The sequence below is a fragment of the Suricata suricatta genome, chromosome 8 (genome assembly GCF_006229205.1).
Source record: "Suricata suricatta isolate VVHF042 chromosome 8, meerkat_22Aug2017_6uvM2_HiC, whole genome shotgun sequence".
In the NCBI taxonomy this organism is placed as follows: domain Eukaryota; kingdom Metazoa; phylum Chordata; class Mammalia; order Carnivora; family Herpestidae; genus Suricata; species Suricata suricatta.
The window spans coordinates 135,181,657-135,196,981 of NC_043707.1; the positions used below are offsets into that span (position 1 = coordinate 135,181,657).

Sequence of the window (15,325 nt, forward strand, 5' to 3'; positions counted from 1 at the left end):
CCCCCCCCCAGCCCCCCACCCGTGCCCACCCACCCCCTGCCTGCCCACGCCGGAGCGCCTCTTACCTGCCCGTGTCAGAGAGGGTATGGTTCCCAGCGAGAGGGCCCGGCTGAGGCGGCCTGGCAGCGAGGAGGGTGAGGCCCGTCGAGGGGACCGGAACAGCTGCTGGCTGGCGAGCGGCAGGAAGCCAGGCGGTACGGGGCTGAACAGGGACGGAGGCGGGCTGGCGGCGCGCGGGCAGGGCACGGCCAGGCCGGGGCTGGTGGGGAAAAGGCCGGCCGAGTCTCTCGGGAAATACCTGCAAGAGCCCGTCGGGCACAGGAGAGAAGAGGAGGGTCAGCCCTGGGGGGCCCTGGGGGCGGCCTCCACACAGGTCCCGTCCCTTCTCCCCAGCTGGGCCAGAGTCGGGGTCCCAGGGAGCCGTGCGTTAGTTGAAGCAGAGGAGCAGTCCGACCGCATTCACGCCATTAGGAGCGGGTGGCTGGGAGGTGCCAGCGTGATCCACCCCTCCCTGCATGCCCCCTCGGGCCCCCCTCAGCCTCACAGCAAACTAGCTCCACTACGAGTCTCGGGATTAAAGTGACACTGTCGCCCTTGCCAACCTCACGCCGACCCTTCGCCTTGAAGTGAAAATGCCCAATCCCGCGTCAGGCACTCAAGAAAGGCTGGACCTCGGGCTCCCCCTCGCCACTCTGTGCTCTGTGCCCAGAGCCTCCTATGGGGTGGCTGAGCTCAGGGCATGCCCCCCCAGGTCCCCAGGGCGGGACTTCGGGAACCCTACTGCTGCTCTGTGGTCTGGGACACTGTCTAAAGCCCCTTGCGGAGCGGAGGGGGGTGGGGGCGGCCAGGCCCGGGACTCCCTGGGGCTTAGAGAAGACCCGTTGAAGATCGCAAGGCTGCCCCAAAAGACGGAAGGTGACAGTGTCTCTTTAACTCGAGAATGGGACAAATCACACAACGGGACCTGGTGGCCCCAAAAGCCAGAATGTCAACCATGCTTCTGATTAAGGCAACCGATTATAGAGGGTGGGGGAGGGGCAGAGGGAGTTAATACATTAGTCCGCCGTCTGGACGGAGCTGCAGGAGGTCCAGCCTTACCTCAGCACCAAGGGACAATGGGGGCCATGGACAATGCTGACGGATGGGCAGGCTGGCTCAGGCCCTGCGGCAGAGCCGGAGGCCCAAGGGACTCGCCCCGTGCCCAACAGGACCACATGCGCAGGGTGCTGTTAGCCAAACTGCGCTCCACTGACTCGCCCGCTACTGGCCCCCGCCCTCCTTAAACACCCCTCACTACAAGGCAAGTATGGGGTCTGCTCTTGCCCTCCTCAAGAATCATGGGACCTTTTTAACGCCTTCTAGGAGCACCAGAAGGCCCCCTGGGTGTCAGAACCAAGAAGGCAGGGCCCTGCATTTGGGGGCCATGGGGAAATCGAGGCAGGAACTCATCAAGCCAATCGCCAGAAGGGTCTGGACAACTCCAGGCAGGACACGCCCGCACCACACATGCTGACTGCTCCTGCCCAAGCCTGTCTGACACCTGCCTTCCCGCCCCACAGCAGAGAAAGGTTCTGCCTCTACACAGAGATAAGGTTTTATGTCGTTATTCGTAGAGCTGTGACACCGTTTGGCAGAATGGTGCCACCACCTTGGGGATTAGCTGGAGGGGGACACTTGACTCACTGTGGGGACAGTGAAGATGCCCTGGGACCTTTGGCCAGCTTGCTCTGATCACGTGTGAAGCTCTGTCCCCTGCCGGCGCCTGCACCTCCCTGAGGACCCAACGGGGGCAGGGCACACCAATGCCCATCAGGGCAGGTGGTGGGACCCTGCGCTGGGCTTCCTGCGCCCGCCCCCACCACAGGGCCCACAGCCCACCCCCGGGAACCAGCATGTGAGGGGAGAGGCTCCAGGGTGGGCGGCGGGCTCCAGAGGTGGTCAGCTGTGCCCAGGAGAGGGTCTTTCTGGCTCTTCCCCACTCTTCCCAGATTGTGCTCCCACCTGGGGCTGCCACCCCAGCGCTTCAATAAGCTCAGTCTCTCATCCATCTGGCACAGGTGCCGTTCCCAATCCCTGAGCCCACTGAGAATGTTGGCACTGAGGAGCAGACAGCTCTTTGGTCTGACCCTCCTGCTGTGACATGTGGTGCCATCAAGTCAACCAGCAGGTGCTCGTAAAGTGCCAAGCCAGCTCCCGCCCTGGCTCCGCAGCTGCCGGTCCCTGGGAACCTCCCGCAAAGAGCTAATCTCCACCAGGTTTCAGGAGAGCTCAGGAGTATGGAAATTTTCTCTGGCAGGGTGCCCCCCCCCCGCTCCCCCCGTACCCTCAGACCCCAGTGTCAGAGTGCAAGTCTGTACATCCACTGGGGTAAGCAGGTTCTGGGAAAAGTCAGGCAGCTGTATGGCGTCTCGGCTGACACCGAGGGGGGCTGTCTGGTCTTTTTCGGCTCAATCCCAGTCGAGACGGGAGCAGAAGGAGAAGAGAGGTCTATATTTTACATAGCAGTTTATTGAGACAGAGGAAAACGGGACAAGGCGAGGCATGTGAGGGCAGCCGGGCCCGGAGCCGCCCGACGCCCATGGCGCCAGCACCCACACCTGACCCCCGAGGGCACGCCTGCACCCCAGAGTCCCCTGCCCCCGGCACAGAAGCCTCTGAAGGAACGTGAAAGAACAAACAAAAAAGACATGGTACCTGACGCCCGCCAGTGGAGGCATTTATTGAGAATACAGCATGAAAAACAAGACATCTACGGCCAGGAGTTACGGTCACAGCAAGCGTCACCGGCCAGTCGTCCGCGGCTCTACTACACAACCAGAGGGCAAGACACCGGGCCACCGTCACGACAGAAGACACACAGGCTCGTCCCGGGCAGGAGCGTCGAGGCAGCTGCTCAGCCCGCGGCGGGGACCCCGGACGCCGAGCCAGCGACAGCCAGCGGCGCCTCCCTCACGTCTGGGAGACGGTCACCCTGACCCCGGGCGGCCCGCCAGCCGTCCCCAGCGGAGGGGACAGAGGTCCTCAGCAGGGCAACACACTTCCAGTTAACAAGCCATGATCCCAGTGGTGCCCGCACTTCCTCAGCTGTTGCCAGGAGCATCAGACGGCGCTGGGATAAGCTCCAGGTCATGGACTTTAAAAGACAGACACGCAATTTTCAAAAGTCACACAAAACTCTAAAACGCGCAGGAAGCCTCCCTCTGATGAGGCTTGGCTCACGAGGGCATCTTTCCGTCCCTGGAGAGGACAGGAGAGACATTTGTGCGACAGGGGCTCCCGGCCAGCACGAGAGCTGGTTGTGGTTATTATAAATAATTTAACTTAAATACACACATACACACAGATGTCCTGCTTCTACTCAACGCCAAGAAAAGCATAATTAGCATCACGCCATCAGTTTCCTTGAAAATGTGGCGGGTGGGGGGCTCCGTACACACGGGCGGCTCGGCCATCAGACCACCGGTTCTCCACCGGTACTGGCTGCCTCCTCGCCCTCCCTCAGGCAGGCTGACTGGGAGCGAAGGGCCGGGAGGATGGGCAGTCCCTTCCCTCCCCGCCCAGACAGCCCCGCAGGCCTTGCCAGTCACCTTGCACCTCACCCTCTACGGAGACGGAGCAGAGCCCAGCCAGGCGGGACTGTGACGGAGACACAGCTTAAGGGGGCAGCTCCTTAGGGCCCCAGGAACATGAGGGCCACGACGGTGGGGTCAGGCTCCACGAAGGGCCCGTCAGGCTGTTATCTGGTGGCCTGTTGCTGAGTGTGACCCTCACAGGCATGTAAGCTGCAGCTGCCCTCCCCAGGCTCCCATGGGTGAAGGGGAGAGCAGGGGGTCACACCTGGAGGGAGACTTACGCTCAGAGTGACAAGTGGCAGGGACAGCCCTGCCCTGGAGGGATGTGGGGCCCACTGTGGGGTCAGCAGAGGGCAGAATGCTGGGATGGAGACAGCTTTTGGGGGCTGCCAGGGTTGGAGGCACTCAGGGACAGCGCCCCGGGCTAAGTGCTTCCTCCGCCCGTAGGCAGCACTTGGGTTCCCACAATGCATCCACACCAAGGTCAGCATTCAAAGACCCCAGAGAGAGGACCACCTCTCATTCACAGATGGTAAACTGAGACTGGGAAGAGCAGGGGCCTGGCTGGGACCCCACGGCTACTGGGTAGCAGCTGGGTTCCCCTGGAGTGGGGACTCTGGGCCAGCGCTGTCCCCACCCTCCCGCCTGGCCCACGGGAAGGACAGCTGCCCCACATGGATTTGTAAAGCAGGAGCCTCGGCACTCTCCAAGGGGCTCCAGGGGCCAGTAGGGTGGTGACAGGCCAGAGAGGGGGACAAGGTGACAAATGACCCACTGGGACGTATGGCACTCTGGGGCCCTGGCCCTGTGCTACCGCAGGGAGGGAGAACTTTCCCCAGGCATCCTATGGGGGTGAGCGGAGGACACGGGACACCCCAGGCGTGGGGTGGGGGAGCAGGCCGAGGATACCAGGTCTCCACTGCCAGACAGCTGTCAGGACCTCCTTTGCCTGGAGGCTTCACTCTAGCCCCCACAGGGGTGGGCGGAGGGCTCAGCCCCGGGGGACACCCAGGCATGTCTCAGAAGAGGGAGCAGCACATGTGCACCCTACTTCCATCCAAAACACAGACGAGTAAGACTGCTCAGAACCCCACCTGGGTGACTTCCCTAACGGCCTGGCCGCTGAGAAGATGCCTGCAGACCACAGGCCCAGCAGGCCCCCCTACGACCCGCTGCGAAGAGAGCCTCGCCCCCACGCACTCGCAGCCCGGCTGGACCCAAGAACGGGGTTCTGTTTCCAGGGCAGGAGACTGAGGGACAGTGGGTCTCAGGAAGGTCTTGGAGCAGGAACTGAGCTGCAGACCCGCGGTGGGGTGGCCCTGGGTACTCCTGGGTCCCCGACTCCGTGAGGGCTGGCTGGACAATGGGCATGGCTGAGTGGACAGACAGGGGAAATGACGTGGAGACAGGGTAGGTAAGCGACTCTGCTCTGGCCCCGGCTCAGCAGCACCTGCCCACTCAGAGGGCCTGGCCCGCAGCCGCTGTCACCAGCCTCTGAGATGTGGTAAAGTGAGGCAGAGTGGCAGGCAGCATGAGGGGCCTGACCCCTGCGGTCGGGACCAGGACAGGGCGCGGCCGGGGCTCCTCGCACTGCCAGCCACGGCCCCAGGTCAGAGGCAGGCGTGCGGGCCGCCGTGTCACAGTCTGGGGGCAGTGATGGGGTCTTTGGCCAGAGAGGTTCGGCAGTGGTGGGAGGCTCTAGGGCACGCAGGGAATGGGCAGGGAGGGTGGCTTGCTGGTGCCGGAAAGCATGGGGTGGGGGATGCGGGTGCCTCTAGGCTGGGGTGGGGGGCAAGAGTGAGGCAAGTGACAAAGACGCCAGTCACATGGGCCCTGCTCTGGGCCTGTCCGTCTGTCTGTCCTCCCCCCTGCAGTCACTGCTGCTTCTCTGACCTTCGGGGTCGGAACCTCCGCGTGCCCGTTGCCTTCCTCGTGGCCACGGCCGCCGTGAAGCCCACCAGGCAGCACAGGGAGGTGGCGCTGAACTTGAGCGTCCCCAGCCAGCTGGGCGAGGCGGCCTGCAGGTACTGCTCTGTCAGGTGCAGCCCCAGCAGCAGGGCCCACAGGCCGGTGGAGAAGGCGTCGATCCTGCGGAGCCTGTGGGGCAGAGAGGGGACGATGGTGAGGCTTCCAGAGGCAGGACCTCCCCTCCCACCCCCTTCACCCACCCCTCTGGCTCGGAGGACAGTCCAGGGCCAAGAAGGGAGGAGGCAGGGCTCGGACTCCCACTTTCCACACCGGAGCCGCTCAGTTCTTCCTAGTTTATACTGGTGGGACCCTCCCTCAGAGCCACCGAGACGTGACCGCCATTCACGACGGGGCCTGCAGCTGCACAGGGGCACGTGGTCACCATCGCCCCCGAGGGGGACACAAGCACCTCACGAGGCCCGAGCACGCAGTGATATGGGGCAGGCTGGCTCAGGGAAAGAGGGACCGTGTCTGGCTCCAGCCACGGCCACGGAGCTTAGCGTCCTCCCGCCAAGCCCTGCCCGGCCCCTCGACGCACCTGATGCGGCCGGCGAGCAGCATGGCCAGCAGGCAGGTGAGCAGGCCCAGCGCCACGACACCCATCTGGTGGCTCTGCCCGAAGGCCCAGGCCTCCCGCAGCTTCTCCGCCGCGTGCTCAGGCAGCACACCCAGCAGCTGCTGCCAGCCGGCGACGCCGGGGGCAGTGCCGTTGTCAGGTGCGGCCGAGCCATTGCCGCCAGGCGGCAGGGCGGGGGGCAGGGTGGCCTCGGGGGCAAAGGGGTTGCTGGTGCCGTAGAGCGTGACGCTCAGCAGGAAGGTGCAGGCCAGGAAGGCGAGGGCGCGGAGCATAATGACCTGGACGGGGGCCTTCACCGCAGAGGAGAAGCTCTGAGGGAGAGAGGCCGGTCAGCGTGAGGTGGCCAGAGCTGCCGACAGCCATTCCCAGCACCCACTCTGCACCGGGGCCCGGCCAGCGCCCTGGGGCGCTCGCTGAACAACCCACAGGGTCCTGATGGTCAGAGACGGTGCCCCCACCCCCAACGCCTTAAACTCTCCCGTCCTCCCAGCCCCGTCTCTAGGTTTACTGCCATGTTCCACTCATCCCTCTCCTTTCCTGGCCTTCACCCGAAGGGTGCTGCTCTACCACATTCCTTAGAGACACCCTTCGGGTGGTACCGTGACCTGTTCAAATACGTTCTTCAGCCATTTTATCAGGGTTTCATCACAAATTCCTATTGTGATTTTAGCTGGAATTGTGATAAACATCAAGAGAACTCTGGCCAAAGTGAAGTTAAAAAAAAAAACACCACGATGAGTCGTTTGGTCTGGGAACACGGTGGTGAGCTCAAGGCCAGTGACTTGCTGTGCAAGCCGGGCGAGCAGGCCGGGGCGGCGTCGCGGTCACGGGTCTGGGGCGCAGACTGGAAACTGCACGCCAGGTGGACACAGAGTGCATCTGGGCAGGAACGTCTCTGGCGGGGTTTTTACTTCTAAATCTACTTGCTACTACCTCAGATTTTTATTTTTTTAACGTTTTATTTATTTTTGAGAGACAGACGGAGGGCGAGTAGGGGAGGGGCAGCGAGGGAGACACAGAATCTGAAGCACACTACCTCAGATTTTTTAGACCACAACATTCCATTAACCAAGCACAGTGATAATTAGGAATAGTTTTTGGCCAGGTAGTCTTGGGTTCAAATCTTGGCGTGTGGCCCTGTCAGTTCTCAAACTCCCGAGTCTGGTTCCACAGCTGTAAATGGGAGTCATGGGAGGTCACGGGGCCTCGGGGCGTGCCTGCCATGAAGGGTGCACGTGCCTGTGTCGGGGAGGTGCCCTCACAGCCCCTGGCTCAGGCACACAAACACAGGTGAATCGGGGCACCTGGGGTGGGGGCTCAGTTGGTTAAGCTTCCCCACTTTGGCTCAGACGTGATCTTGTGTTTGTGACCGCTCTGAGCCGTCAGCACAGCGCCTGGAGCCTGCTTCCGATTCTGGGTCTCCCTCTCTCTCTGCCCTTCCCAGACTCATGCTCTGCCTCTCTCTTTCTCTCAAAAATAAACATTAACAAATTAAAAAAAATACACGTGTATTAATGACACTGAGCCACTCTTCTTGGGACACCTGCTCAGGCCAGGGACACAAAGGGGCCTGTGAACAAGCAGGGTGGGACAGGCCTCCCAGGGGAAGGCTGCTGCCTCCACGAAAAGGGTCTCAGCTCTAAAGGGCTGCCCTCCACTCTCGGGGGTCCAGCCCCCTATCAGGGGGTCTCCTGCACAGAACCAAAGACCGTGACTCCCCAAACGCCCTGTGGAGTGCCTCGTTCCAACCTGCGTGTGGGTCTGGTCGGCTTCCCGGCGCCTGAACTGGTGGCTGAGCAGGAGGGCACGTAGCTGGCGGTTCTGGTGCTTGATATAGTGCTCGACGGCCGCCTGGCAGGGCCGGCACAGCTTGTACGTCTGCTCCAGGTGGTGGCGGTACACCTCGACCTCCTCGTCATACCTGCCCTGCGGGGGAGGGGGACAGAGGCTCAAGGTCCCTGGGTGTCAACCGGGGCTGCTCATGTAGAGCAGGTCAGATCTGGGTTCACTCATAAGTGCAGGGACTGCAAAGAAGTCGTTCCCACTCAGAACCCGCTTCCTCCAGTGCCCAAGAGGACCAACGGCCCGCTGCCCGCGGGGATGCTGGCTATGGGGAGTGAGGCCCACAGGCGACAGGAGCTGCTCTGGCCAAGTCCTGTTGCTGCACAGGATGCAGCTGGAGACCAGGAGCTTGGGATGCGGTCCCTGCTTCAGGCTCCGCTCCCGGGCCCAGCACTGACCTAGGGACGCAGACAGGACAGGACAGGTCCAAGAGGGCCTGCATGGGGAGCCCAAGGACCCGACCTCCCCCTGCACGGGACACACCCCTCTCTGGCAGGTGCTAGGGTTTCTACAATGTCCTGGGTTGGGGCCCCCACAGCAACAACCACCAACAACCACAAGACAAGAGGAGAGCGAGAAGCATGTGCCACCAGAAATGGAAGAAATAACTCCCCAGAACGCGGGGCTGGCACGGGGCCCCCAGCCCTCCTTGTGCCCACCTCACCTCGTCCCGTGGCGCAAAGGCGGCCAGCTGCTTGATCTTGGTGGTCTGGTGGTGGCTGCACCGGCGGCACAGCAGCACCTGGCTGCTGACCCACTGCTGCGGCTGCGCGGGGGGGCGGGGCCTGGGCGCGCTGCTCACCACGTGGTTCAGGTGCTCCAGGTACTGTGCAGGGATCGGCTTGTTGTAGTCACCATTCTGGGGGGGGTTGGGGGGGAGGTTGGGGTGAGCAGGAGTCCCGTCCTGGCAGATGGGAGAGCCTCCGTGTGTCACAATGGAGGCCCCGTCCGGCAACACCCCAGACAAGTGGTGGCAGGTCCCAAATGTCCCCTTTCTTCACAAGCAATAGCAGAAGGCTTTCTTCTAAAGCAGCATGGGGCGCCTGGGTGGCTCTGTTGGTTAAGCGACCGACTTCGGCTCACGGTTCGTGGGTTTAAGACCCGCGTTAGGCTCTGTGCTGACAGCTCAGAGCCTGGAGCCTGCTTCAGACTGCGTGTCTCCTTCTCTCTGCCCCACCCCGTTCGTGCTCTGTCTTCTCTGTCTCTCAGTAATAAATAAATGTAAAAAATAAGTAAATAAAAATACTTAAGCAGCGTCACGGGGAGCCCCAGCAGGCAGGACGCTGAGAGGGCAGCCTGCACCCCCCACCCCCTCAACTGCAGGGAGCTCGGCTGCGCACCGTGGGCCGTCTGTGTTTGTGAATCGAGTTTTCTGGCCTGTACCGTCTGCATGGACGGCTCACGAAGCCGAAAACACTATCTGGCCCCTGCAGAGAGCCTGCCGACCGCAGGTCTAGCACTAGGCAGAGGAAGGGCTTCGGAGCCAGGAAGGTCTGGGTCTGAGCCCTGATCCGTCACTTCCAGCGGCCTGACGGCGGATGGGCAGCCTGGGCCCCCGCCGCGCTCGGCCATTACCTCCTGGAAGCCGTTGTACTGCTCGCAGTGCGGACAGTCCCAGCAGTTCCGGTTCCCGTACGGCACCACCGTGTCCTGGTTGCAGAACCAGCAGTTGACGACCGTGTGCGTCGGCTTCATCCTGTGCACGAGAACAGAGCGGGGTCACCCAGGAGAACGCCGCCACTGCGCCATAGGGACCAGAGAAAGCGTGGGGAAGCTGGAGGGGTGACCTGGAGCTGGAAGATGTGGCAGCCAGAAGAAGTGACAGGGCAAGGGGCTTGGCTGCAGGCTGGGCACTGGCCAGGAGGCCCTGAAGGAGGCCGAGGTGGGCACAGCTTCTCCTGAGGCCGCCGGGCAATGCCTGCCCTCCCCCCTCCTAGTCCCAGGGGCAGCTGGAGATGCACCAGTTCCCTTGGCACCAGCCCCTGGTGCCTTGCGGCTCAGGCATGGGGGCAACATGACCCCCCGCCAGGCCTGCAGACACCTGAGCCTGACCCTGGGCTGTGGAAACAGTGTTCCTCCAGGAGTTTCCAGATGCCAGGAGCCTCCTGTGCTCCAAAGATGAAAAAAAAAAACCCTAAAAACTCCAAGATGGTAAGGAGGCTGAGGGGTGGGGACCAGAGACAGCTGCTCAGACTGGAGCCAACCTTCTCTGCTGGAGGGACAAGGCAGGCAATCCACAGTGGCCCTCGGCCACACATGTGGTGACAGGTGGGAGCTGCAGGATAATCCCGGCCCAGACACCGGGGATCTGTGCTCTGGGCCCCTCCACCCACCGCAATGGCTGCAGGGTGGAGTAGGGGGGAGGATCTAGAAACAATGCAGGCAATCGGAGGCAGCTGCCTGAGCCCCCGGTCCTGGCCTCAGGGCTCCAGCCACCCCACATGTACTGTCCACAGGGCACCCCAACCCCACTGGCTCTGCCAGCTTCCGGATGTGAGCCCAGAGGTGCCTCCTCTCGCAGCTGGCCTGTACCTGCAGACTGCAAGCTGTCCCAGCACCTGTGCGTCCGGGTGTTACAACCCTCCACGGCACGAGACACGTAAAGGTGCTATGTGACGCAAAGGGTCAGCTGTCACTCTCCTGTCCCTGCGCTCATCTGGGGCCTCGAAGAAGCTCCTGACACCGCAGCTGCCTTCTGGTCCGCCCCTCCATTACCCTCCAATGAGCACAGGACAGGTTCTGAGAGGTGTTCAGGCCTCAGGCTTACCACCTGCCAACTGGGCACAAGAGCTTGTTAGGGATGGGAAGTAATGCCAGTCTAGATGCCCCACAAGTGGCAGTTATGCTGAGAAGGGGTGGGGGGAGAGAAGGATATGCAACCAGGCTCTGCAGGGAGGGGCCCCAGGGCCAACAGAGGGCACCCTGGATCACCCCTGGCAACCGCAGCACCCACTCCCTGCCCCTGCTCAGGCCAAGGTCATCACGACGGACTGGGGACCGCCACATCTTGTCAACAGGCCAGAACAAAGCCTAGAAACAGCAGCAGTGGGCAGTGTGGCACTGTGGTCACGGTTTTGTGGTGTGGCTCTGGGTAAATCACCCACCTCCTGGAATGCCCACTTCTTTCTCTGGACAGTGGGGATAACGATAATCCTTGCCCTGAAGAGAGAGGCTGCTGAGAGGATCAAACCAAGAAATTCTGGAAAGTGCTGAGCCTGGCAGGTGCTTGGCACAAGGCGTGCTGACGGCGGCACCGGGCTGCACACTAAGGGTGGTGGAAGGCGGCGCCAGCAAGGTGAGAGGTGTGGAAACCGCTAGGCCTAGATGCTGGCACCTTGGCGTTCTCTTTGTTGATCTGCACCTGCTTTATAGGCTTGCCACAGCACAGGGGGCACGTCCCAGTGTGTGACGATGCAGGCTGAGACCCCTCTCTCACCTGACCCCCAGGCCCCTCATCCTCACCACGGGACCCCTTGGCACCCTTCCATGCCACTCTCGCCCACTGGAGAGAAGCCCAGCAGGAGCTGGCGGGCTGAGAACAGAGAAAGCGCTGGGCGGGAGAGAAAGACGCAGGCCCCAGAAACCCACACGGACGGTCAGGACCTGTGGCTTTGGTCCCAGGGAGCCCCCGCCCAAGGAAGCCATCATTTCCACTCTGAACCTCCCGCTCTGCTGCTCAGGAAATGAGCCTCGCCTGGAAGTGGTGGCAGGAAGGGGAGGTAGGGGATTAGCTCTGGTCCCGGGGGCCAGTGGCTCTAGCGCTTGTCACTCTCAGCCCATGGTAATCCCTGCCCAGGGCAAGGGTGGGGGTCCACGGGCCACTGAGTCCTCCCCCACAGCTCCTGCGCAGCCCCTGCTGAGGGTGCAGGGCCTGGGAGCGGCGGATGGGCCAGCAAGCGCCAGGACGCCGGGTGTGAGCTGGTCCCCCCACGCCGATGCTTCTTCTTGGGCTCCACGTGTGCACCGTGTCCAGGGCTGTGCCCACCTCCACCTCTACCTGGCCCAGGCCTGACACAGCAGTGCAGGTCTGTTCTGAGCCAGTTTAGCGCTGGCCCTGCTCTTGCTCAGGAGGCCCCTAGGTCCCCTCCTAAAACCTCCAAATCACATCTCCCCAAGCCAACGACCTCCAGTCCAGGGAGGTTCTAGGAGACAAAGTGCTCCGAGTGGTGGAGGAGTTCTGGGGTCACAGGACAGCACATCCCTATGGCAAGGCAAGATTGAGATGGTCCTTGGCCAGGCTGCCTTAGGGGGAAGGTCGGGCCCCGGCAGGTGGGCGGACAGGAGGGTCTGGAAGGGCTCACCCAGCTTCTGCTATCTGCGTGCTGAGCTCCCGGGCTCTGCTGGAGCCAGAGGAGACCGGAAGCAGCCTAGAACAGGTGGGCCCCTGGGGAGGAGAAAGGGGCAGCTACATTCTCTGGACCCAGCCCTCTGCAAGCCACACACACACACCCTCAACAATGGTATTGTCCTATCAGCCTCAGTGCACATTTAGTTAAAACAAAGCTCACACCCGGACATCCTGCCACTTCCTCTGGATGGTGCGTGTTGCAGGAGTGAGCCCACCATCCGAGGGATGCGGCTTTAGGGCCTGGGCACCTGATGTGAGCCCACCACTGTGCCACATGGTGGGGACACATGGATGGGGCTTAATCCCTGTCCAAGGGGGCTTAGAGTCTGGGCAAGACTGTTGTGTCAGGCCCTGAGAAGTGCCCAGCCTCCCAAGGCGGGCCTGGCATATAGCTTCTGACTCTGGGCACCTCGTGTTGGCTGGGTGAGGTCTGGGAGACTGTCTCTGTGACAGGCTGGTTCTCTTAGGAACCAGGTGGTTAGCCTCTGGCAGGTCCCCAAGACGACAGCCCAGGACAGTCTTGCAGGTAAGGGGGCCCTTGCCGGACCCCCGGGCGACTCCTCACTTGTTCCTCTGGGCCTTGAATGGACAATGCCCACTCTCATCTGAGCTCAGATCATGATCTCATGGTTCTTAAGTTCAAGTCCCGCTGTCAGCACAGAGCCTGCTTGCGATTCTCTCTCCCTCTGTCTCTCTGCCCCTTCCCGACTCGTGCTCTCGCTCTCAAAATAAATACACTTAAACTTTAAAAAAAGGCAACTCTGTGTTGCCAGGGTCCCCAAGCCTCCTGCCCAGCCTCAAAGCAAAACTCTGGGAGAGCCACAGGAGTCCTGTGAACACAAGACAGAAAGCCCCCGGGCCCGCCTCTCCAAGGGCAGACCTGGCCTGGAGACTGCAGGCCACCCTCCTTCCCCTTTAGCACAACCTCTGCTTACGGAGCACATGCTGCGTGTCTGGGAGACGGAAATGAGCACGGCTCCCCACTTGGGATCTGGACATGAGGGCCAGAACTGCAGCTTCACAGGGCAGCTGGTGACAGATGTCACAGGAAAGGCCAACAAGCAGAGCATTTGCCGTCCTCCTAAAGAATGGGTTTGCTGGTCAGCAGGGCAAAGTGAGCAGATGGCATTTACACAGATGGCACTGCTCGGGCCCCCGGGGGAGGGGACCCTGGCGGGATTCCGGGGACCGGGGCAGCTCCATGAGTGTGGCCAGAGGGGCGCAGGAAACGGGCCCTCTGGAGGCCAGGCAGAGGCTCTGCTACTTAACCTGAGGGGGTCTCCGAACACCAGGGGACGATCCAGTAAACACCACGGGAGGGAGGTCCTGAGCAGCGGGGAGTGAGCAGAAGCTGGGCCCAGGACACAGTGCTGAGCCGCGGAGTCCAGGGGTGGGGGTCTGGCATGGGGGAGGCTCGAGGAGCCCTCATGACCGGGTGGAGGCAGGGCCAGCAACCCCCCGGGAGTGTAATTCAGGCCCCCACCCCATGCTGACGTGGTGGCCTCCCATGTGTGCTCAGTGAGTACGGAGCCTGGTTACGAGCCGAAGGCCTAGAGTGGATCTCTTGGGTTTTTTGTTTTTTAATGTTTTTTAAAGTTTACTTATTTACTTGGAGAAAGAGAGTAAGTCGGGTAGAGACAGAGAGAGTGTGAGGGAGACAGAATCCCAAGCAGGCTCCAAGGCATCAGCACAGAGCCTGATGTGGGCCTCGAACCCACGAACTGTGAGACCATGACCTAAGCCCAAATCAGGAGATGGATGCTTAACTGACTGAGCCCCCCAGGTGCCCCTTTGGGTCTGCTGTTGAACAGCCGGGCACTGGAGGGCAGGACCCCAACTCCTCCAAGCCTTGGTTTCCTATCTGGAGAATGGGTTTCTCGGGGCAGCAGTATGCACGTACTTCTGCGTTACTGACAATAACCTGGCAGAGACTGAGGCTCTGGGGCCTGCAGCCCTTCGGGGAACTGGCCTCTCCCCCAGGCTCCGGGGACCAGCCTTCCCTCTGTATCTCTCTACCATCTCTGTGCGGAGCCCATGAACACCCACCTGGCCAAGTCACTTTGCAGAAACAACTCTCCTCACATGGCCTCCTCCCAAGGGTCCTTCAAATCCCACGGTGTGGCCAAAGCCAAAGTCCCCCACAGTCACAGCGTCCCCCCTGCTAAAGGGAGAAGGGCTCAGTCTCAGCAGGGCTGGTCCTGCCTGTGAATCGTGGGAGCGGCCAACTTATGATGCCCAGACCAAAGCCAGTGTTTTCTTTAAATCTCAGAGCATCCTGGGAAAGGTCTGGTCCTTCAGCCCAACCAAGGGGTCCCGATGCCACTCCACCCGACTCTGGTGCTGTGCCGCTGGAGTGAAAGGCCTTCCAGGTACCCTCCCGGCTCCCCTCGGAACCTGCTTGCCCAGTGCTGCACCGTCTCTAGACTTCTACCTCCCAGAGGGGAGGGCTGTGGCTGGCAGCCCAGGCGGGGAGACAGGACCCCGGAGAACAATCACAGTGGCCTGAGCGACACTGAGAAAACCCAGTGAAAATTCAACCACACTGAACACAAGGGAAGCCTGGCCCAGGCTCCCATCCTTAGAACAACACGCCCTAGCCCAGCATAACCAGGAGCAGCAGCGTGCGGGGGACAAACGGGGCCCCTGGCCTCCGCTCCCCTGTCCACACACCCTGGGGAATCAGAGCGAATGGCCACATGCCTCTGCGCCTCAGTCCCCTTGTATACGATCATCACCTTGAACCTGCTCGCCATGCAAGCCCTCCAGCTTCCAGAAACTGGGCAGCGACTAGGACACTGGGAGCCGTGGGGTGTCAGGGGCCCCTTGAGTTGGGACCTCCTTCGATCCCCAACTCCCTTCCCCTGGGAGGCCACCCCCTCCTCGGCCTGCCAGTCTGGCTCTTCCCGCAGACACAGCGGATGTCCCTCCTACCCTTCCTCCTCCGGGAAGCCCGTGGCTCAGTCACCCTCACTTCTTTCTCCCTCCGGTGATAGCGGTGAGTAAGAAAGCAGACTGCCC

The 15,325-nt window shown here is 61.8% G+C and overlaps 1 protein-coding gene across 1 annotated transcript in view; it reads right to left on the reverse strand.

The window, feature by feature from the left end:
• TMEM201 (transmembrane protein 201) overlaps positions 1–12,330 on the reverse strand; it is a 17,958-nt gene extending 5,628 nt beyond the window's left edge. Inside the window, exons 1-7 of the mRNA XM_029948817.1 lie at positions 12,261–12,330; positions 9,535–9,655; positions 8,624–8,818; positions 7,867–8,043; positions 6,079–6,428; positions 5,466–5,669; positions 66–298 (exon numbers count right to left, since the gene is read on the reverse strand). Coding sequence (XP_029804677.1) covers positions 66–298; positions 5,466–5,669; positions 6,079–6,428; positions 7,867–8,043; positions 8,624–8,818; positions 9,535–9,654 — 1,279 coding nt within the window. The 5' untranslated portion in view covers position 9,655; positions 12,261–12,330. The remainder of the gene's footprint in view (positions 1–65; positions 299–5,465; positions 5,670–6,078; positions 6,429–7,866; positions 8,044–8,623; positions 8,819–9,534; positions 9,656–12,260) is intronic.
• Positions 12,331–15,325: the final 2,995 nt, after the last annotated feature.